Genomic DNA, 23,061 nt, shown 5'->3' on the forward strand with positions numbered 1-23,061 from the left:
AAATGGCTACCCAGACTATTTGCATTGCCCCCCCCCCCCCTTTTACACTGCTGCTACTCTATCTATGCATAGTCACTAATAACTCCATGTACATATTACCTCAATTATCTCAACTAACCGGTGCTTCCGACTTTGTACCGGTACGCCCATATATAGCCTCGCTATTGTTCTTTTACTGCCGCTCTTTAATTATTTATTACTTCAATTTTTTTGGTTGGTATTTTTCTTAACTGCATTGTTGGTTAAGGGCTTGTAAGTAAGCATTTCACTGTGACAAATAACATTTGATTTGACCATATTTGACCGACTGGCTCGATTCGGTCTTATGTTGCAAAATAGTTTTTTTTACATTGGATAAAGGTAGAGACTCAGAGCTAGAAAATGGTATATCATACACTGTAGTTGAGGAACAATGGGAAAGTAATTCTGCTTTGAAAGTTGATCAATTTGAAACTTTGAGAAAATGGCCCTTGAATTTTTTGGCACACCTACTGAGAGCTCGTCTTTGTCTGCACCCATTCAGCATTGTTCACACCGTCTTAAGCCCTAGCCCCATCCATCTGTTTAGGGATTCACACGTGAGGACATGTACTAAACATCCAAAGATTTCAAGACTTAAGGCTGGTTTATACTACGGTGTGTTCATAAATTCAATCTGGAGTACCAGAGTGTGCTCAGAGTGAGCTCGTGGCATTCGTTAACTTAGAGCTCTGTGAGATTGTCCGTTTGTAAATTCAGAGCGTTTCACTCTCGAAGCGTTCAGAGCACACAGCAGCAGTCAAGCACCCAAGCTAACTGGCTAATGTTGGCTAGCTTGCTAGCTACTTCCAGACATAAATGAGAGAACAGCTCACTCTGACCATTTTACTCACCCAAGCAGAGCTGGTTAGGCTGTTTTATGTTATCCTGGGCGTTGGTGACCACAACTGTGCTGCTGGAAACAATTTAATTATGCTTTTTTGCCCGCGTTTACTGACACTGGCCATATTCAACGGGTGTTGAGCATTCGTATACTCATTAGATATCATGCACTCTAGCACACAGACAAGAGTGCTCTGAAATTGGAGTTCAAATGGCTTTCCTGTGAAGTGATGTGCAACATACGCCTAGTTTCCTGAAACATGTCACATGTATCTTCAATGGTTATTTTGTTGCTACTTGCTATACATATAAAATAACACCACATGCTCAATAACACCTTGTGCTATTTGTAGTGGCTGCAGACCACGTAGACCCCTTTTCATTAAATGCCTACAGGCAACTGTCTGCGGGGCATTCCATGGTACCATTACTCACCCTTGCTCTAGTCTTCTCAGCTTAAGACAAGTGAATAGTCTTCTAATAAGACTATGGGTACCTTTTCATGGTTCAGTTTTATTATTTATTTGGAAACAGATTAATTTAAATTGACTTACTGAAATTCAGTCGCTGTGTCCCTCAATTGTTTGCGGATTACGTGCCTCCTCCTGGGCAGCTCAAAGTAAGAGTTTGGTCTGTACTGTTAAGTTCAAGTAGGTTCTGGTTTTGCTAGGGTGATGGGGATGACATATGGGCATAAGCATTTACCTCAGATGCCAAAGGTTCCAAATTCAAATCCAGCAGTAACATTTTCTTTTAAACTTATCCCAAACCTTAACAATTACCTTAACCATTCAGAGTTAATGCCTAAACTTACCCTTCAACTTCGAAATGTAACGTTTGAGAAACATGGATGAATGCCTAATTCTGCTGTGAGAGCTGGTTTATCTGCCTTTGATTCTAAAGGTTACACGTTTGAATCCGGCAATTTAATTTTGTTTTTGAGATTTTTCTTTTCAGCCTAAACTTACCCTCAACATGGATGAACGTCTAATTCTGAATCTAGACTGTGATAGCTAGTGGTTAGAGTGTTGGACCAGTAACCAAAAGGTTGCTGGATTGAATCCTGAGCTGACAAGGTAAAAATCTGTTGTTCTGCAACTGATCAAGGCAGTTAACCCACTGTTCCCCGATTTAGGCCATCATTATAAATAAGAATTTGTTCATAACTAATTTACCTAGTTAAATAAAATAAAAAGCTAGTTGCAGAAATCAGCCTCTGTGTCTGTGGATCCTTTCCCCTTAATGTATTTCTCACGTCAGCCTGGCCCATCTTTTCAAGGAAACACCATTTATTTTAATCTCTAGTTGAGTAGAATAAGGAGTCAAATAAAATTTTATTTGAGATGAATCCAATAATATAGGTAGTTTAGTAAACGATGCCCCCTTCTGGTATGTTCTACTGCAAACTGTCTGGGACTCCTTGTTGTTTACCTGTTTACTTCTCAAATGTATGACTTATTTAGTCAAATACGTAATTAACTGCAATACACTGGTCTGAACTATATTAGCATAAGTAGGCTACACAGTAGTTGACTCAAAGAGAGAGAAAGACCATAGTTGTCAAGTTTTTAACAAATTAATTTCTTCAAAAATTGAGAAGCAAGAGAGGGAGAGAGATTTCATTGTATTTTTTTCACTTAATCAGCTAGCGACTGCACATGGCTAGTTTAGCCTACTCAAACACCCAGCTCAACAGAGAGGATTGCTATGCTGGCTATGGCTATCCAACACTGGAACTCTTCCAAGGTAAGCTTTTGATTTGATTAATTTATTGGGGTGGCAGGGTAGCCTAGTGGTTAGAGCATTGGACTAGTAACCGGAAGGTTGCAAGTTCAAATCCCCGAGCTGACAAGATACAAATCTGTCATTCTCCCCCTGAACAGGCAGTTAACCCACTGTTCCTAGGCCGTCACTGAAAATAAGAATTTGTTCTTAACTGACTTGCCTAGTAAAATAAAATTGCCACCGGGGCCTGCTTGTGTAACTGCTAAACTTGCTTTGCACTACACTGCGTGATTGTAGTGGGTTCAATAACACGTTAGTTCTAGTAGCTATGTTGACTTTAGCTAATATGGTGACTGATGTAGGATGTGGTTATTGTATGGTTATTGGCTTGGAAAGTTTTTTTTGGCTTGGAAAGTTTTTTTTTTAGCCTGGAAACAGACAACTCTTGTGCTGTGCAAAAATATCCACAAGAGAAGGGAAAAGGTGAGAGGAAGAGAGCGAGTAGATGCAAGAAGAAATTCTACAACGAGCAAAGTGATCATGCTGTTTGCAGTGGTGTAAAGTACTTAAGTTTGGCTTGGAAAGTTTTTTTTTTAGCCTGGAAACAGACAACTCTTGTGCTGTGCAAAAATATCCACAAGAGAAGGGAAAAGGTGAGAGGAAGAGAGCGAGTAGATGCAAGAAGAAATTCTACAACGAGCAAAGTGATCATGCTGTTTGCAGTGGTGTAAAGTACTTAAGTTAACAATACTTGAAAGTACTACATAAGTAGTTTGTTAGGGTATCTGTACTTTACTATTTATATTTTTGACTACTTTTACTTCACTACATTCCTAACGAAATGCTTTTTTACTCCATACATTTTCTCTGACACCCAAAAGTACTTGTTACATTATGAATGCCTAGAAGGACAGGAAAATTGTCTAATTCACACACTTACCAAAATAACATCCCTGGTCATCCCTACTGTCTCTGATCTGGTGGACTCTCTAAACACTTGCTTAATTTACAAATTATGTCTGAGTGTTAGAGCGTGCCCCTGGCTATCCGTAAATAGAAATATGGAAATATAAAATGGTGCCATATGGTTTGATTAATATAAGGAATTTGAAATAATTTATACTTTTACTTCTACTTTTGATATCTAAGTATATTTTAGCAATTACATTTACTTTTGATACTTAAGTAGATTTAAAACAAAATACTTTTTTTTACTTTTTACTCTTGTAGGATTGTACTGGGTGACTTTTTACTCTTTATTTTTTACTCAAGTATGACAATTGGGTACTTTTTCCACCTGGCTGTTTATATGTGGCTGCTATGAAACTGTCTGTCACCCACTCACCTTGATTACTCACATTTTTTTCTCTTGATACTGCACCTACAGTATGTTTTAAATGTGAATTTGTAGGCTAGGTTGTTGCAACCTCATGATAAGTATGGGGAAAATGTGAGTATTATGTAGTAGTCTAAACCTTTTGATGTTATATTGAGCTTGGTGAATGGAATATGAAGAACAGTTATCCAATATGCTGTAATAGAAATAAGGCCATGCTCATAAAAAAAAAGTAATCGTCCTCCCTCATCTTAAATGGCACAGACCGCAACAGAGTATAGCTGGCTGCATAGATTCCCTTTGGCAGTAAGACGCTTTCAATGGTAGGCTATTCCTGTGTGTTTTTTGTCAATAATTAGGCCTATTTGTGCAATAAATATGACTCATCACTCTTTATCACTAGCCTTGTTTTCTTTGATTAAAATACGAACAGTAATAAAATGTGTGTAAAAATCATGACTGGATATTATACTGTCACAGATGATGTTTGGTACTGTTTTATTGTATGCAAATTAAATATGATAATATGTCATTTGAATATCTTTACAAACTGATATGAGCTTTACCCAATTATTGGCTTTACCACACAATCCATGTTTTTGCTATTCATTCATTAATAAATGTGATTTATTTATTCTGCCTCCACTTTTCTTTCTCTCCCACTATAATTTCTTTGTTTTCTTTATTTCCTAGGTCATGAAATAGCCATGATTTAAAGTAGTGGAACCTTTTCTTATCTAGACCAATTTCAAGGGGGTTTCTAAAGCCGTTGCATATAATCGAAAAGGCTAGGTGCTGCGTGGCCTTTGCTTGAGTTGAGTGCTATCCGCGAGCAGGAAGGTTTTGAAACTGTGCGAGAACTTTAACGATCAGAAAGGGAGGAGAAAGCATGGCTTTAAACCTTACCATCAACAGCAGCAACCCTCCTTTAGGTATGCGTGGTAGTATTTTTTTTTTAAACTAAAATAAATGGATAAGAATATTTGGCTAAAAGGAAGCGAACTTGCTAGCTTACGTTAGCATGTGCTGTCTGTAATGACCGTTTATTACAGAAGGCTGGCTAGCCAGGCTTATGTCGTCGTGGCACAAATAAGCTATCCCCAGGATGAAGAAAATGTATATTTGATGTAACTAATAGATCATAGCTTGCTAGTTATTTTAATATATCATTGCATGTTGTAACGATATGTTGTAAATGCCAGCTGAAAAAGCCACAACAAATACAGCTGATTATTATGTAGCTAGCTATCTGGATAATGTAATTATAACATTTGCTGCATTTATCTTGCAAGGTCTCAAAGCTAGCTACCTGGCTGCATCACTTTAGTCATTTCCCCTCATGATTCAAATGTTATTTTGTATTTTACTAAGGAGAGTTGTTGTGGCTTTGCAATCACTGCACTCCATACCCATGAACTCAAAAGCGCCATCCTGTGTGTCAGGCCGGTGTCACTGGCTGATGCAAGCGACATGAAAGAGTCATAAGGCAGCAGTGCTACGCTCTGAACCTTCTTTCTCCATAGTGTAAATGATCCTTAAAGCTAGCTGGACTGTCTTTAAACTGGTTCATGCATTCGAATCATTATTTTCTATTGCACTGTACAGTGTCTTCAGAAATTATTCATACCCCTTGACGTATTTCACATTTTGTTACAAGTTTAACATGTTATTAGACATTTTTGCAAATTTATTGAAAATTAAATACTAATCTAATTTACATAAGTATTCACACCCCCAAGTCAATGCTTTGTAAACTTTGGCAGCGATTACAGCTGTGAGTCTTTCTGGGTAAGTCTCTAGGAGTTTTGTACATGTAGGATTGTGCAACATATGCCCATTTATTCGTAAAAAAAAAAAAATCAAGCTCTGACAAATTGGTTGTTGATCATTGCTAGATTACCATTTTCAGGGTTGCCATTATATTTTCAAGAAGATTTAAGTAAAAACTATAACTCGGACACTCAGGAACAGTCACTGTCTTCTTGGTAAGCAACTCCAGTGTAGATTTGTTTTAGGTTATTATCCTACTGAAAGGTGAATTAATCTTCCGGTGTCTGTTGGAAAGCAGACTGAACCAGGTTTTCCTCTATGATTTAGCCTGTTCTTCATGTCATTACATTTTGTTTTTATCCTGAAATACTCCCCAGTCTTTAATGATTACAAGCATACCCATAACATGATGCAGCCACCACTATGCTTGAAAATATGGAGAGTGGTACTCAGTAATGTCAGTTTGGATTTTCCCCAAACTTAACTTTGTCCTGAATTCCTGAATACAAGTGCCTTGTTGCTAACAGGATTCATTTTGGGGAATATTTGTATTCTGTACAGGATTCCAGTCTGACAATTAGGTTAGTATTGTAGAGTAAGTACAACGTTGTTAATCCATCCTCAGTTTTCTCCTATCACAGCCATTCAACTCTGTAACTGTTTTAAAGTCACTATTGGCCTCATGAAATCCCTGAGTGGTTTTGTTCCTCTCCGGCAACTGAGTTAGGAAGGACGCCTGTATCTTTGTAGTGACTTTGTGTACTGATACACCATCCAAAGCGTAATGCTCAGAGGGATATTCAGTGTCTGCTATTTTTTTTACCAATCTACCAATAGGTATTTGTATTTATTATGGATCCCCATTAGCCGCTGGGGCTAGTAGCTTTAAATATATTTAAAAGTCAACAGACATTTGTCTATTGGTTTTGGGTGTCATCTGTATGTGAGAACATAAAGTTGTGTGTTCAGTCTCTGGAGTATTACACACACAAACTTTGTATTTAGGGCTCTCTGTCAAGGAATGCATTGAATGCAGTGACAGGTGGGGTCATTCATTGCCAATTACATTGTGATTCCTCTCCTGCAGGGGCGCTGTTGACAGCAGAGCATGTGAAGGGCAGCGTGAACGTGTCTGTGGAGGAGGGCAAAGACAACAAGCTCTGCGTCTCACAGTGAGTACACAACAGCCACAACGTCTAGAAATGTCAGTTTCTTAATGTTATCACGACAATGTGTCATTGAGGTGTGAAGAGCTGATAAAGGAACTGTAATAGAGCCAGGTTTTATTTAACAAGCATTTTATTTAGCAAGCATTAAACTTATCTTATAAAAATCTATCATAATCACTAGTTAACTACACATGGTTGATATTACTTGATATTACTTATCTAGCGTGTCCTGCATTGCGTATAATCTGACTGAGCATACAAGTATCTAAGTATCTGACTGAGCGGTGGTAGGCAGAAGCAGGCGCGTAAACATTAATTCAAACAGCACTTTATGCGTTTTGCCAGCAGCTCTTCGTTGTGCGTCAAGCATTGCGCTGTTTATGACTTCAAGCCTATCAACTCCCGAGATGAGGCTGGTGTAACCGAAGTGAAATGGCTAGCTAGTTAGCGCGCGCTACTAGCGTCTCAAACGTCACTGGCTCTGAGCCCTGGGGTGGTTGTTTCCCTTGCTCTGCATGGGTAACGCTCATTCGAGGGTGGCTGTTGTCGTTGTGTTCCTGGTTCGAGCCCAGGGAGGAGCGAGGAGAGGGACTGAAGCTATACTGTTACACTGGCAATACTAAAGTGCCTATAAGAACATCTAGTAGTCAAATGTTAATGAAATACAAAATGGTATAGAGGGAAATAGTCCCATAATTCCTATAATAACTGTAACCTAAAACTTCTTACCTTGGAATATTGAAGACTCATGTTAAAAGCAACCACCAGCTTTCATATGTTCTCATGTTCTGAGCAAGGAACTTAAACGTTAGCTTTCTTACATGGCACATATTGCACTTTTACTTTCTTCTCCAAAACTTTGTTTTTGCATTATTTAAACCAAATTGAACATGTTTCATTTATTTGAGGCTACATTGATTTTATTGATGTATTATGTTTAAGTTAAAATAAGTGTTCATTCAGTATTGATGTAATTGACATTATTACAAATACATTTTTTTTTTAATCGCCCAATTTAATTATCAGCCTTTTTGGTTCTCCAATAATCAGTATCGATATTGGCGTTTAAAAATCATAATCGATCGACCTCTAGTGTGTGTATGTGTGTATATACGTATGTATGTGTATGAGAAAGAGAGATATGCGGTGGCGTTTTTCTCTTACAGTAACGTTATGCTATTTTATAGTTGGATTTGTTATGGAGAATACTGTCATTATGTGGTCTTGCAGACATTGATTGGGTTTTGACATAACTTTAAACTAGCACTATTTGCCAGAGTAGCCTGTTCTCTATGAGTGGAGCAGAGAATAAACACATGCGCACAACGTGATCCGCGTATGCACACAAGCTTCAGGATCTTTAGTTCAGCCAGATAAGAGTTCAGTCTGCAGCCACGCTGTAGGAAGTGTTTTATAAGGCTTAGCCTTTGCAACGATCAAGTGTGTTGTCTGTGGTGTTTCTCCCCATCTCGCTCCCTTAGGTCAGTGCAGTTCAGCGATTTGAACTCCATCACGCGCTACCTTGCCCGCCTGGCTCCCAGTCTGGGCCTGTACGGCTCCAACATGCTGGAACAAACTGAGGTGAGACTAGCACTGACCCCAACGCTTGGGCGTCCCCAAAATCTACCCTGCATTATTAGCTTGAGCTACTGAATGGAAAACCTGAAGGGCAGAAGTAGTCCAGAGGCTGCATTCAATTCACTCAGAAAATCAACAGCTATTCAATCAATTTAAGGGACATAACACTCGAATCACAATTTGTCAGATGTTTTCTGTCCTCAAATGGCACACAGTCGCGTGGTGCACATTCCGAAATGCCATGAATCTAGTTACAGTGCTTTCGGAAAGTATTCAGACCCTTTCCCCATTTTGTAACGTTACAGCCTTATTCTAAAATGGATTAAATACATACAAATCCTCTTCACAATATCTGATAATAACAAAGCAAAAACAGTTTTTTCGACATTTTTGCAAATGTATTAAAAATGAAAACGGATACCTTATGTACATAGGTATTCAGACCCTCTGCTATTAGACTCGAAATTGAGCTCATGTGCATTCTGTTTTCATTTAATATCCTTGAGATTTTTCTACAAGTTGATTGGAGTCTGGAGGAAACCTGGCACTATACCTATGGTGAAGAAGCATGGTAGTGGCAGCATCATGCTGTGGGGATGTTTTTCAGCGGCAGGGACCTGGAGACTAGTCATAGATCGAGGAAAAGATGAACAGAGCAAAGTAGAGATCCTGTATGAAAACCTGCTCCAGAGTGCTCAGGACCTCCGACTGGGGGTGAAGGTTCACCTTCAAACAGGACAACGGACCCTAAACACACAGCCTAGACAACCCAGGAGTAGCCTCGGGACAAGTCTCAGAATGTCCTTGAGTGGCCCAGGACTTGAACCTGATCGAACATCTCTGGAGAGACCTGGGGAAAAAATCTGCCTGACAGATCTTGAGAGGATCTGCAGAGAAGAATGGGAGAAACTACTCAGATACAGGGGTGCCGAGCTTGTAGCGTCATACCCAAGACCACTCGGGGCTGTAATCGCTGCAAATGGGGTTTTAACAAAGTACTGACTAAATGGTCTGAATATTTGTGTAAATGTGAGAGTTTATTTTTTAAACCTCTTAGAGCTACCCCCTACTTTTTTCAGTTTCTGCCTGAAGACATACCCAAATCTAACTGCCTGTAGCTCAGGCACAGAACCAAGGATATGCATATTCTTGGTACCATTTGAAAGAAAACACTCTGAAGTTTGTGTAAATGTGAATTGAATGTAGGAGAATATAACACAATAGATCTGGTTTAGATAATACAATGAAAAAAACACTTAAAAAAAATAGGTTGTATCATCTTTAAAATGAACAAGATAAAACAAACATTCAGATAGGATGATGGGGACAATTTCATAATTTGCAAATAAATTCATTAAAAATCCTACAATGTGATTTTCTGGATTTTCTTTCTTCTCATTTTGTCTGTCATAGTTGAAGTGTACCTATGATGAAAATTACAGGCATCATCTTTTTAAGTGGGAGAACTTGCGCAATTGGTGGCTGACTAAATACTTTTTTGCCCCACTGTATATATAGAGTAAAGGAACATAAGGTTGACTATATTATTATAGACCTGCTAGATATACTGTCTCATTTACATTATGACATTTCAGCTAGATCTAATGTCTCTCTTATACACTGCTCAAAAAAATAAAGGGAACACTTAAACAACACAATATAACTCCAAGTCAATCACACTTCTGTGAAATCAAACTGTCCACTTAGGAAGCAACACTGATTGATAATAAATGTCACATGCTGTTGTGCAAATGGAATAGACAACAGGTGGAAATTATAGGCAATTAGCAAGACACCCCCAATAAAGGAGTGGTTCTGCAGGTGGTACCACAGACCACTTCTCAGTTCCTATGCTTCCTGGCTGATGTTTTGGTCAGTTTTGAATGCTGGCGATGCTTTCACTCTAGTGGTAGCGTAGCATGAGACGGAGTCTACAACCCACACAAGTGGCTCAGGTAGTGCAGCTCATCCATGATGGTACATCAATGCAAGCTGTGGCAAGAAGGTTTGCTGTGTCTGTCAGCGTAGTGTCCAGAGCATGGAGGCGCTACTAGGAGGCAGGCCAGTACATCAAGAGACGTGGAGGAGGCCGTAGGAGGGCAACAACCCAGCAGCAGGACCGCTACCTCCGCCTTTGTGCAAGGAGGAGCACTGCCAGAGCCCTGTAAAATGACCTCCAGCAGGCCACAAATGTGCATGTGTCTGCTCAAACGGTCAGAAACAGACTCCATGAGGGTGGAAAGGGGGCCCGACGTCCACAGGTGGGGGTTGTGCTTACAGCCCAACACAGTGCAGGACGTTTGGCATTTGCCAGAGAACACCAAGATTGGCAAATTCGCCACTGGCACCCTGTGCTCTTCACAGATGAAAACAGGTTCACACTGAGCACATGTGACAGACGTGACAGAGTCTGGAGACGCTGTGGAGAACGTTCTGCTGCCTGCAACATCCTCCAGCATGACCGGTTTGGCGGTGGGTCAGTCATGGTGTGGGGTGGTATTTCTTTGGGGGGCCGCACAGCCCTCCATGTGCTCGCCAGAGGTAGCCTGACTGCCATTAGGTACCGAGATGAGATCCTCAGACCCCTTGTGAGACCATATGCTGGTGCGGTTGGCCCTGGGTTCCTCCTAATGCAAGACAATGCTAGACCTCATGTGGCTGGAGTGTGTCAGCAGTTCCTGCAAGAGGAAGGCATTGATGCTATGGACTGGCCCGCCCGTTCCCCAGACCTGAATCCAGTTGAGCACATCTGGGACATCATGTCTCGCTCCATCCACCAACGTTGCACCACAGACTGTCCAGGAGTTGGCGGATGCTTTAGTCCAGGTCTGGGAGGAGATCCCTCAGGAGACCATCCGCCACCTCATCAGGAGCATGTCCAGGTGTTGTAGGGAGGTCATACAGGCACGTGGAAGCCACACACACTACTGAGCCTCATTTTGACTTGTTTTAAGGACATAACATCAAAGTTGGATCAGCCTGTAGTGTGGTTTTCCACTTTAATTTTGAGTGTGACTCCAAATCCAGACCTCCATGGGTTGATAAATGAGATTTTTATTGATAATTTTTGTGTGATTTTGTTGTCAGCACATTCAACTATGTAAAGAAAAAAGTATTTAATAAGAATATTTCATTCATTCAGATCTAGAATGTTTTATTTTAGTGTTCCCTTTATTTATTTGAGCAGTGTATTATGACAGACCAGCTAGATCTACTGTCTTTATTATATTACAACAGACCAGCTGTATCTACTGTCTCCATTTCACTTTGGCCATTGTTGTGGGCCTGCCCTCCCCTCAACAGCCTCAAATAGGCTATTTCATTTCACAAATAATATTTTATATTATTAATTTCAAACAACGGCATTCGCATGAGAATAACTTACCAGTCCAAAACTGTCCTCTCAGTTCAAAAAATATTCCTCCATTTGGGATTCGCTAAATGAATCGTCCTCGATCAATTTCTTCTAAAATTGTGTGTACATCTGTATATCTAGACTTAGATTTAGCTTTTCCTGACTTAGTCGCCATACTGATTGATATATAAACAGCTGAATATGCGCTTTACCAAAACAATGCTGTGCGCAACATGCGTTGCTCCTTCCGGTATGAATCGTCAATGGCGAATGACCCTTTTTACGCCGGAGTTTACTAAATGGGTTGGTCTTCCAACACATAAACATGACATATTGCCGTTTACCTCAGCTCATTGGCTCTCTACCCAGCTAGATTTCAAAACGATCAGTGGTCATTGGGTTAAAATACAGTCAATCAATGAAACAGCGGGAAAATCATTGGTGCACAATGATGTCATTACTTGTTGTCTTCAAATCGGTTTCTTTCAGTCAATACGTCCTGCGAAATGACCCATCAGGTTTGGTTGTGTTACAAACAAACCAGTTGATTGCAATGAAACCAAACATGACTGGAAAAGTTTTGTGTGTGTATTTACCTCGAATGTGTCGGCGAAAATGGAATGAGACGGAATTCACGACACAAGCGGTTCACAAAATGTTTTGTGTTAGGCTATAAAAACAAAAGACAAAAGACCATTGTGTAACAATGAGCATTGGGATTGCAAACAGAGGAAGATCGTCAAAGGTAAACCATTTTATTTTATTGCAATTTGTTATTTTATTACGCCTGTGCTGGTTGAAATAGTTGTTTTTTATGGGGCTCTATCCTCAGATAATCGCATTGTATTCTTTCGCAGTAAATCCTTTTTTAAATCTGACAACTCAGTTGGATTAGCAAGATTCTAGGCTTTTGAAACATGTGAGACACTTGTATTTTCATGAATGTTTAATATGACTATTTATGTAGCGATCACCGTATGTTGTCGAATTTCATCCCGCTACCGGGTTCCGTGCGCAGAGAGGTTAATACATTTGCTAAAAAAAAATCTAAAAACCTGTTTTTGGTTTGTCATAATGGGGTATTATGAGTCGATCAATGAGGCGAAAACAATTTAATACATTTTAGAAGAAGGCTTGACAAGCGCTTGCCCTTGAAGGTCACGTAACAAAATGTGGAAAATGTCAAGGGGTCTGAATGCTTTCCAAATGCACTGTACATTATTTTCAGTCAGAATGCAACTTTTTCTATGCCCACCCCATTCTTCCTCTGTCCCTCACTGCTTGTGTGCCTCTCTATTTTTCTTCCCAGGTGGACCACTGGCTGGAGTTCAGTGCACAACGTGTGTGTGGCCAGTCTGGCCTGGCTGCAGCCCTGGGGGAACTGGACAAGGCTCTGGAGCTGCGCACTTTTCTCGTGGGCCACAGCTTGACCCTGGCCGACATCTGTGTGTGGGCCGCGCTCAAAGGTCAGTGTTTCTCCCACCATATCTTATGCCAGGGGAACTCAACTGATACCTTACGAGGTCTGGAACCTGCTGGTTTTATGTTCGACCTAATAAATAATTGCGCACACCTGGTATCCCAGGTGTAAATCAGTCCCTGATTTAGAGGGGAACGATGTAGTGGAACTGGCTTCGAGGTCTAGAATTGAGTTTGAGGGTCTTAGGTAGTTTTGGCCTCCCCACTGGGTTTCTGTTGGTTTCAATTGAATGTGTTGATGTTTTCAGCCCTGAATACTACTTTGTATACCTTCTCTTGTATGTCCTGTCATAAAAATACATTGTGGGGAAAACTTGGCGCTTGTCATGTTCAGCTGATGAAATAGTCTTAACACTAAACTTGAAGATGGATGGGGTAGATGCAGCCATGTTGCCTAGGCTTCTACAGTCTTGTAACCCAGATTCAAACAGAGTCACTCACACATTCTACTGCCCATCAGGACCTCTCTCCTTCTCTCTCTCATCTGTTTATAGGTAGTAGCGAGTGGCAGTCGATGCAGACACAAGCTGGGGCCTTCTCCCATGTGGCTCGCTGGTTTGCCTTCCTGGGCTCCCAGGTGCCCTTCACTGCCGTGGGCCACAAGTACACCAACAGCAAGGCCCCCTCACGCAATTCCAATGTAAGTAACACAACTGCCAATGGTCAACTCGCTGAATGTCGCCTCCTTCCATTGAAAATACAAGATTCTGGTTGTTTTGTGGCACAAGTAGTGAGCTATGTGAATACACTGTTAAGAGTGGAGTCCTAATTTGAGATCTGCACACTTAACGCAAATGTTCACTTAAATCCAGCATTACTGCATTCTAATATCCCCTTGACTGTATCCTCCTCTCTATGTCCCTGTTCTCAGTCTGAGAAGGAGAAGCAGCAGGACGTGGGGAAGTTTGTGGAGCTGCCAGGAGCCGAGATGGGCAAGGTGGTGGTCCGCTTCCCCCCTGAGGCCAGCGGGTAAGTGGCAACTTCCCAAAGCAACAGTGATGTTCATTAGGAAAAACAGATCTTTTGTACATGTCTCTTTTTCTCAGGTACTTGCACATTGGCCATGCCAAGGCTGCCCTGCTCAACCAGCACTATCAGGTGACCTTCAAGGGCAAGCTCATCATGCGCTTTGACGACACCAACCCTGAGAAGGAAAAAGAGGACTTTGAGAAGGTATCTCCCACACAAACAATCCTGTGTGGAAACTGAGAATAGGCTACACATTAAAGAATAAGACATTTTAGGAGAGAGAATGCTTTTATGTTCTACTATTGCCTGGAAGCATTATGTAAAAGCTGAATTACTTGTTAAAAAAAAAGGGTAATGATTGAATGTCTGACCTACTAAAACAACCACAAGTATAAAATGGTTGGGATGAAACTGCAGAAAAGGGATCTAGCCAAATAATTTTCATTTGTGTCAGGTGATCCTGGAGGACGTGGCCATGCTGCAGATCAAGCCAGACCAGTTCACCTACACCAGCGACCACTTTCCCCGCATCCAGGGCATGGCGGAGCAGCTGCTGAGGGAGGGCAAGGCCTACATCGATGACACACCCCCAGAGCAGATGAAGGCAGAGAGGGAGCAGCGCACCGAGTCAAGCCACCGCAGCAACTGTAAGGGCAATATGAGTGGTGCGATAGCTGAATTCAAACTTGTCCCCTTGTCCGTATCCACCGCTTTATATCTGAAACTGATTGGCTCTGAAGTTTCATATGCAGTGGTGGTTGGTGCCGTTTCAGATAAGGAAGGACGCTAATTTTTTTCATTATTTTTCATGAGCATGGCCTTATTTCTATTACAGCATATTGGATGACTGTCATTCATATTCCATTCAAAGTTCAATGTAACATCGATAGGTTTAGGCAACTACATAATACTCGAATTTGCCCTATACCCATCATGTTGCTACAACCTAGCCTATGAATGCCAGTTGACAACGTATGTGCTCACAAGTCGAGAGAGAAATTTGAGGTGACAGACATTGGCACCTTCAATACCGCCTTGCACACGCTTGCCTGCAACTAGCTCATCTATGGTGTAATCATTAGTCCAACAGTTGCAAACAAATTTTATTGGACAAATTCTGGTATGTTTATCCCCGTTTCGTTCGCTTCCATTTTAAGAAAAACATTTTTCAACCTAACCGTGGCATGAATAGGAACAACCCTGATCATACATAAACACAGTTCACTTTCATAGGAGCCACATTTTATACCTTCTCCCATCTATGCACTCCTCCTCTCACCTTTTCCCTTTGCTTGTGGACTTCAATGCAAAACACATAAGCTAGGTGAAAACCTTTCCAAGCCAAACCATATCATAACCTCTACACACAGCCTACATCGTTGTCCCTATATCAGCTTAAGTAACGTTGTAGTCAACATAGCTAATAGAACTAATGCGTTAGTAAACCTGCTACAATCATGCAGTACAGTGTACAGTTAGCAGTTATACCGGTGAAAGTGAAAAACATACTAAATATCTCTTGCTTCTCCTTAACTTGTCTTTCTCCCTCAGAGTTCACTACTCACCACATGTTGTGCCCTATAGCTTATTCTTTAACTTCTCTAGGGAAGGGGGCAGCATTTGGAATTTTGGATGAAAAGCATGCCCAAATTAAACTGCCTTCTACTCAGGCCCAGAAGACAAGATATGCATATAATTAGTAGATTTGGATAGAAAACACTAAAGTTTCTAAAACGGTTAAAATAATGTCTGTGAGTATAACAACTGATTTAGCAGGTGAAAACCTGAGAAAAATCCATTCAGGAAGTTTTTTTTAGTTTGTTTTGTAGTTTTCTATTCAATGCCATTACAGTATCCATTGACTTAGGACTCCATTTGCAGTTCCTATGCCTTCCACTAGACGTCAACAGTCTTTAGAAATCGTTTCAGGCTTGTATTCTTATAAATGAGGGAGTAAGACCAGTCTAAACGAGTGGGACCCTAAGGTGTCGCAGAGCTTTTTCAGGCGCATGTGCATTTCTTGTTTACCTTTTATATTGACAACGTTATTGTCTGGTTGAAATATTATAGATCATTTAGGCTAAAAAAATTACCTGAGGATTGAATATTAACATCGCTTGACATGTATCCGTATAGTTCATAGAAACAATTTGGATTTGTTGATTGTTTTGACTGAGTTTGAGCCTGTGGATTACTGAAGAAAACGCGCTAACAAAACGGAGGTTTTTGGATATAAAGAGACTTCATCGAACAAAAGGAACATTTATTGAGTAAATTAATGTCTTCTGATTGCCACCATATGAAGATCATCAAAGGTAAGGGATTCATTTTCTCTATTTCTGAGTTTTGTAAAGCTTCTGCTTGGCTGGTTACTGTTTGTAATAATTTGTCAACTGGGCTAGGTATGTTCTGGGCTAGGTATGCTTTCACCGAAAAGCATTTTATACATATGACACTGGTTGGTTTAACAAGAAGTTAATCTTTAAACCTATGTAAAATATGTTTTTGTTTTCTGAATTTTTATAATGAGCATTTCTGTAATTGATCTTGGCGCTCTGCAACCTCACTGTATGTTGGCCAGATGGGACGCTAGCGTCCCACGTACCCTAGAGAGGTTAAGTACTATGTATGTTCTCTGATGCTTTGGGTGAACAACATGTCAGTTCATGCTGCAAGAGTTTTGATACTTTGGAAGACGTACTCTGGAAGTTGTCATAATTACTGTGTAAGTCTATGAAACAGAGTGAGAACCAAGAGCCTCCTAGGTTTTGTATTGAGGTCAATGTACCAAGAGGAGGACGGAAGCTAGCTGTCCTCCGGCTACACCATGGTGCTACCCTAAAGAGTGCTGTTGAGGCTACTGTAGACCTTCATTGTAAAACAGTGTCTTAATGAATTATTTGGTGACATATTTAGTATTGTTTTATCTAAAAAGGATAACTTTTGAAATGTTTCAGTACTTCCTCCTCTGAGGAGCCGCCACTGTTCAGAGGGTATGTGGAAGTTATTACCACGTAACTTACTCCATCATTCAGTCGCATTGACTCCAACATACATTTTGAGCTCTATACATTCTTGAAAATAGGTTCTAAGCTTCAAAACGATGTTTAACTTGTGTTTCAGCTCTCTAAATTGAGTTCAGTAGAGCTAGTTATAACTAGGGATGCACAATATATCGGTAAGCATATCGGAATCGGCCGATATTAGCTAAAAATGCACACAAGCATCGGCCGATGTCTAGTTTAACGACGATGTGCAAAACCGATGTTAAAGCTAACGTGCATACATATATAACATAACGTAATGATGCCACGTAAAATGTAACGCTACATGTGCAACACAGCATTCCTAACCTAGCCCACAATGTGTGCTGTGTGGATTGAGCAATCAACAAGTCTAGCAGTCATTTCAAAGAGTAACAACATTTCAGCGAGACAACTCAAAAGACGAAATCCATTAACGCCAAGATAATGGAATTCATTGCCCTTGACATTCAACCGTTCTGTCGTGGAGGATGTTGGCTTTCACCGACTGATCGAGCACCGGCACACTACCAAGTAGGCGCTATTTTTCAGATGTTGCCCTACCGGAGTTAAACAGTATTGTTGAAACTCACATCCATGAGCTACTTGCTATGGCTTCACTGCTATTAGCAGTCCACGACTGATGTCTGGACCAGCATTGTCTGCCCCATGCGCATGCAGAGTCTGACAGCAGAGTGGGTATTACATGCTCAAGAATGTGGTGGTTCTCATACCGCTGCTGCCATTTCAATGGCATTTGAGAAAATGTTTGAAACACTGAAACATGAACACACTCCTAGCTCCATTAGAACAACTGACTGGAGAAATAAGCTCATCGACTGTGTCTGTAGCAGACGTGATACCCTCTATCATTGCATTGAAACACCAGCTCAACAAAAATGCCAACACAGACCGTCGGGTTAACTTTGAAAAGTACTCTACTAGAGGCTGTAAGCAAGCGATTTGTTGGTATTCTTTCTGAGCCTCTTCACTGTGTTGCCACCATGCTCGATGCTAGGTACAAGGACCGCTACTTTGATGCAGACAAGAAGCAGGGTTTACCTGAAATGTTACATACACTGCCGGGCAAGATGGAAACGGACACAGTGACAGTGCGCACCGAGGACGAGAGGCCACGGACAGACTGAGCTGGAACTTCACTGTTTGACATGTATGATGAAATCCTGGTTGAGAATGAAATGACTGAACAAATGAACAACGAAACAGCACAGCAAGTAAGTGAGAAATAGTTTTTGATTGTTTTACTGGTAATGGAGACATGTAAATGCCGACAACTTTTTGGTGTTCAACTATTTAACTATACTAGCATGCTTAAAAGGCTGCAAAAAATAATTAATATTGGGTATCAGTTTTTTTTTTTTTTTTGGCAATGAAAATATTGGATATCGCTATCGGCCAACAATGTCATATCGGTGCATCCCTAGTTATAACAGAGTTATCCCTGATCAGATGTTAAATTTTAGTCATTAAGAAGCCCTTCTTAAGCATAAATCATAGTCGATGGACGGTGAGACGCAATAGTCCGGAGTTCCATTGTGACATAGCTACGTGGCTCTGAGACACCATCCGCCGGGGACTCCTAGCCCGAACACGCACCTCACCGCAATTCCCAACGAACGCCCTCTGGTACACGTCCTCTATTAATTTGAATGTTGACAGTTGAAGAAATTGCTTGAGCTGCGCTCAGAATTCAAAAAGTATGAAAGCCAATAGTCCAATATTCTCAACACTGTTGTGTGCATGTTTTGTACTATTATTAACCCTTTCCAAAGTGACTTACAGGAGCAATTAGGGTTAAGGGCCTTGCTCAAGGACACATTGAGAGATTTTTCACCTCGTCGGTTCTGGGAATCGAACCAGCGACCTTTCGGTTACTGGCCCAATGCTCTTAACTGCGAAGCGACCTGCCGCCCAAAAGATGTTCAGAGAAAATAATGGCTGGAATATGTGGTTAATGGAATGGTATCAAGTTCGAATAAATTCCATTAATTCAATTCCAGCCATTGTTCAACTCTGCAAAAAAGAAACGTCCTCTCACTGAAAACTGCATTTATTTTCAGCAAACTTAACATGTGAAAATATATGTATGAACATATCAAGATTCAACAACTGAGACAAACTGAACAAGTTCCATAGACAACAGAAATGGAATAATGTTTCCCTGAACAAAGGGGGGGGAGCTAAATCAAAAGTAACAATCAGTGTCTGGTGTCGCCACCAGCTGCATTAAGTACTGCAGTGCATCTCCTCATCATGGACTGCACCAGATTTGCCAGTTCTTGCTGTGAACTATTACCTCACTCTTCCACCAAGGCAAGTTTCTGGGGGGAATGGCCCTAGCCCTCACCCTCCAATCCAACATCTCCCAGGCGTGCTCAATGGGATTGAGAGCAGGGCTCTTTGCTTGCCATGGCAGAACACAGACATTCCTGTCTTGCAGGAAATCACGCACAGAACGAGCAGTATGGCTGGTGGCATTGTCATGCTGGAGGTTCATGTCAGGATGAGCCTGCAGGAAGGGTACCACATGAGGGAGGAGGATGTCTTCCCTGTAAAGCTCAGTGTTGAGATTGCTTGCAATGACAACAAGCTCAGTCCGATGAGGCTGTGACACTCCGCCCCAGACCCTGACGGACCCCCCACCTCCAAATTGATCCCGCTCCAGAGTACAGGCCTCTGTGTAACGCTCATTCCTTCGACGATTAACACGAATCCGTCCTTCACCCCTGGTGAGACAACCACTACTCGTATGTGAAGTGCACTTTTTGCCAGTCTTGTCTGGTCCAGCGACGGTGTGTTTGTGCCCATAGGAGACGTTGTTGCTGGTGATTTGTCCGGTGAGGACCTGCCCAGGTCTGCAAGCCCTCAGTCTAGCCTCTCTCAGCCTATTGCGGACAGCCTGAGCACTGATGGAGGGATTGTGCGTTCCTGGTGTAACTCGGGTAATTGTTGCCATCCTGTACTTGTCCCGCAGGTGTGATGTTCGAATGTACCGATCCCTTGCAGGTGTTGTTACACGTGGTCTGCCACTGCGGGGACGGTCGGCTGTCCGTCCTGTCATCCTGTAGTGCTGTCTTAGGGGTCTCACAGTACGGACATAGCAATTTATTGCCCTGGCCACATCTGCAGTCCTCATGCCTCCTTGCAGCATGCCTAAGGCTCATTCACGCAGATGAGCAGGGACCCCAGGCATCTTTCTTTTGGTGTTTTTCAGGCCTCTTTAGTGTCCTAAGTGTTTGTAACTGTGACCTTAATTGCCTACCTTCTGTAAGCTGTTAGTGTCTTAACGACAGTTCCACAGGTGCATGTTCATTAATTGTTTATGGTTCATTGAACAAGCATGGGAAACAGTGTTTAAACCCTTTACAATGAAGATCTGTGAAGTTGTTTGGATTTTGTTTGGATTTTTATGAATGATCTTTGAAAGACCGGGTTCTGAAATAAGGACGTTTCTTTTTTTGCTCAGTTGATGAGCTTGTCCTTCCCAGTTAAGGTGCCACCAACTTCCTGTGCTTTATATAGACTGGTGTGTTTTTAAGTCATGTCCAAACAATTGGATTGGCCACAGGTGTACTCATATCAAGTTCTAATGGCATCTCAAGGACAATCAAAGGAAATTGGATGCACCTGAGCGCAATTTGGAGTCTCCTAGCAAAGGGGTGTCAATGCTTAAATAAATGAGATTTGGCAAAAATGTCTTAACATGTTTTCACTTCATCATTATGTGTTGAGAATTTGTTTGTAAACTATTTTGAATTCCGGCTGTAACATAATAAAATGTGCAGTAAGTAAAGGGGTAAGAAAGCACTTGTTCCTTTGATCGTAGTTTGCTATCTTGTCAGTTGACTTAGCAAGCCAAGTACTTGTTTTGAAAGTTGGATCTCATCAGAGGCTTTAAAATTGTACTTACACTTTGATGTTCAAATTAATTGGGTGGTTAGAAAACGTGGTGTTCTAGTGAATTCTGTTTTAATCCAAAAACAGACCATACTTTTTTAAATAATTCACTTTGCTTCAACTTATCTAGGGTCCATTTGGAATTCAGTTGATGATGACTGTGATACTTAAACCCGCTCGCAGTCTTCACCCATCGCCTTTCCTCCTCTTTCTCCCATGCCTTCTCCACCCCTCCCCCAGCGGTGGAGCAGAACCTAAAGATGTGGGAGGAGATGAAGGCAGGCACGGAGTACGGCCAGACCTGCTGTATGCGGGCCAAGATTGACATGGCCTCCAACAACGGCTGCATGCGCGACCCCACCTTCTACCGCTGCAAGAATGCCCCCCACCCCCGAACTGGCACCACCTACAGGTAGGGGGACACGGCACACTACGAAAAAATGTAGCAATTTATTAAATTCATCCGCTATTTAAAATGTTTCATTTAAGTTTTATATAATCAGGGAGTCATGCTGAGACCATGATTTCGTTTGCAGTTGGGCCCTGCATGAACGCATCATTAAACAATAATTATACTATACATTCGGAAAGTATTCAGACCCCTTGACTTGTTACATTACAGCCGTATTCTAAAATGGATAAAATAAAAAAATCCTCATCAATCTACACACCATTCCCCATAATGACAGTGAAAACCAGTTTAGACATTTTTGAAGATGTATTAAAAATAAAAACTGAAATACATGATTTACTTAAGTATTCAGAACCTTTGCTATGAGACTTTAAATTGAGCTCAGGTGCATCTTGTTTCCATTGACCATCCTTGAGATGTTTCTACAACTTGATTGGAGCCCACCTGTGGTAAATTCAATTGATTGGACATGATTTGGAAAGGCACACACCTGTCTATACAAGGTCCCACAGTTGACAGTGCATGTCAGAGCAAAAACCAAGCCATGAGGTTTTAGGAATTGTCCGTAGAGCTCCGAGACGGGTTGTTTCGAGGCCATCAATTGAATTTAACACAGGTGGACTTCAAGTTGTAGAAACATCTCAAGGATGATCAATGGAAAAAGGGTGAGCTTATTTTCGATTCTTATAGCAAAGGGTCTGAATACGTACGGAAATAAGGTATTTCTGTTCTTTATTAAATGTCTAAAAACCTGTTTTCGCCTTATCATTATTGGGTATTGTGTGTAGATTGAGGCCATTTGTTTTATTTAGTCCATTTTAGAATAAGGCTGTAACAGAATGTGGAAAAAGTGAAGGGGTCTGAATACTTTCCGAATGCACTATATATCACCAGTAGTACATTGATGGCTAAATCCTATAACTTCTATTCTATAATGTTTGTTACTTTGGTTATGGTCATTTAATTTTAAATCCTTCAATATTTCAGTCTTGGACACAGAGTGCACAACCTATGCTACACTTGAGAACAAGTTTAGGTTTATTTAATTCTATTTACAAGTTCTGTCAATGTTGACTGCTCTGGTCATGCTTTATTTGTACTATTTTCTACATTGTAGAATAATAGTGAAGACATCAAAACTATGAAATAACACACATAATCAAAAAAGTGTTAAACAATTTAAAATATACTTCATATTTCAGATTCTTCAAATAGCCACCCTTTGCCTTGACAGCTTTTGGCATTCTCTAAAACCAGCGTCATGAGGTCGTCACCTGGAATGCATTTCAATTAACAGGTGTGCCTTGTTAAAAGTTAATTTGTGGAATTTCTTTCCTTAAAGAGTTTAAGCCAATCAGTTGTGTTGTGACAAGGAAGGGGTTGTATACAGAATATAGCCATATTTGGTAAAATACCAAATCCATATTATGGCAAGAACAGCTCAAATAAGCAAAGAGAAACAACAG

The 23,061-nt window shown here is 41.0% G+C and overlaps 1 protein-coding gene across 1 annotated transcript in view; it reads left to right on the top strand.

The window, feature by feature from the left end:
• The first annotated feature begins 4,706 nt into the window (after positions 1-4,706).
• eprs1 (glutamyl-prolyl-tRNA synthetase 1) overlaps positions 4,707-23,061 on the top strand; it is a 93,558-nt gene continuing 75,203 nt past the window's right edge. Inside the window, exons 1-9 of the mRNA XM_029674942.2 lie at positions 4,707-4,854; positions 6,780-6,864; positions 8,343-8,442; positions 13,104-13,260; positions 13,768-13,913; positions 14,145-14,242; positions 14,320-14,446; positions 14,697-14,889; positions 21,424-21,595. Of these exons, the coding sequence (XP_029530802.2) occupies positions 4,812-4,854; positions 6,780-6,864; positions 8,343-8,442; positions 13,104-13,260; positions 13,768-13,913; positions 14,145-14,242; positions 14,320-14,446; positions 14,697-14,889; positions 21,424-21,595 (1,121 nt within the window). The 5' untranslated portion in view covers positions 4,707-4,811. The remainder of the gene's footprint in view (positions 4,855-6,779; positions 6,865-8,342; positions 8,443-13,103; positions 13,261-13,767; positions 13,914-14,144; positions 14,243-14,319; positions 14,447-14,696; positions 14,890-21,423; positions 21,596-23,061) is intronic.

This window comes from Oncorhynchus nerka, linkage group LG12, assembly GCF_034236695.1.
Source record: "Oncorhynchus nerka isolate Pitt River linkage group LG12, Oner_Uvic_2.0, whole genome shotgun sequence".
Lineage (NCBI taxonomy): Eukaryota > Metazoa > Chordata > Actinopteri > Salmoniformes > Salmonidae > Oncorhynchus > Oncorhynchus nerka.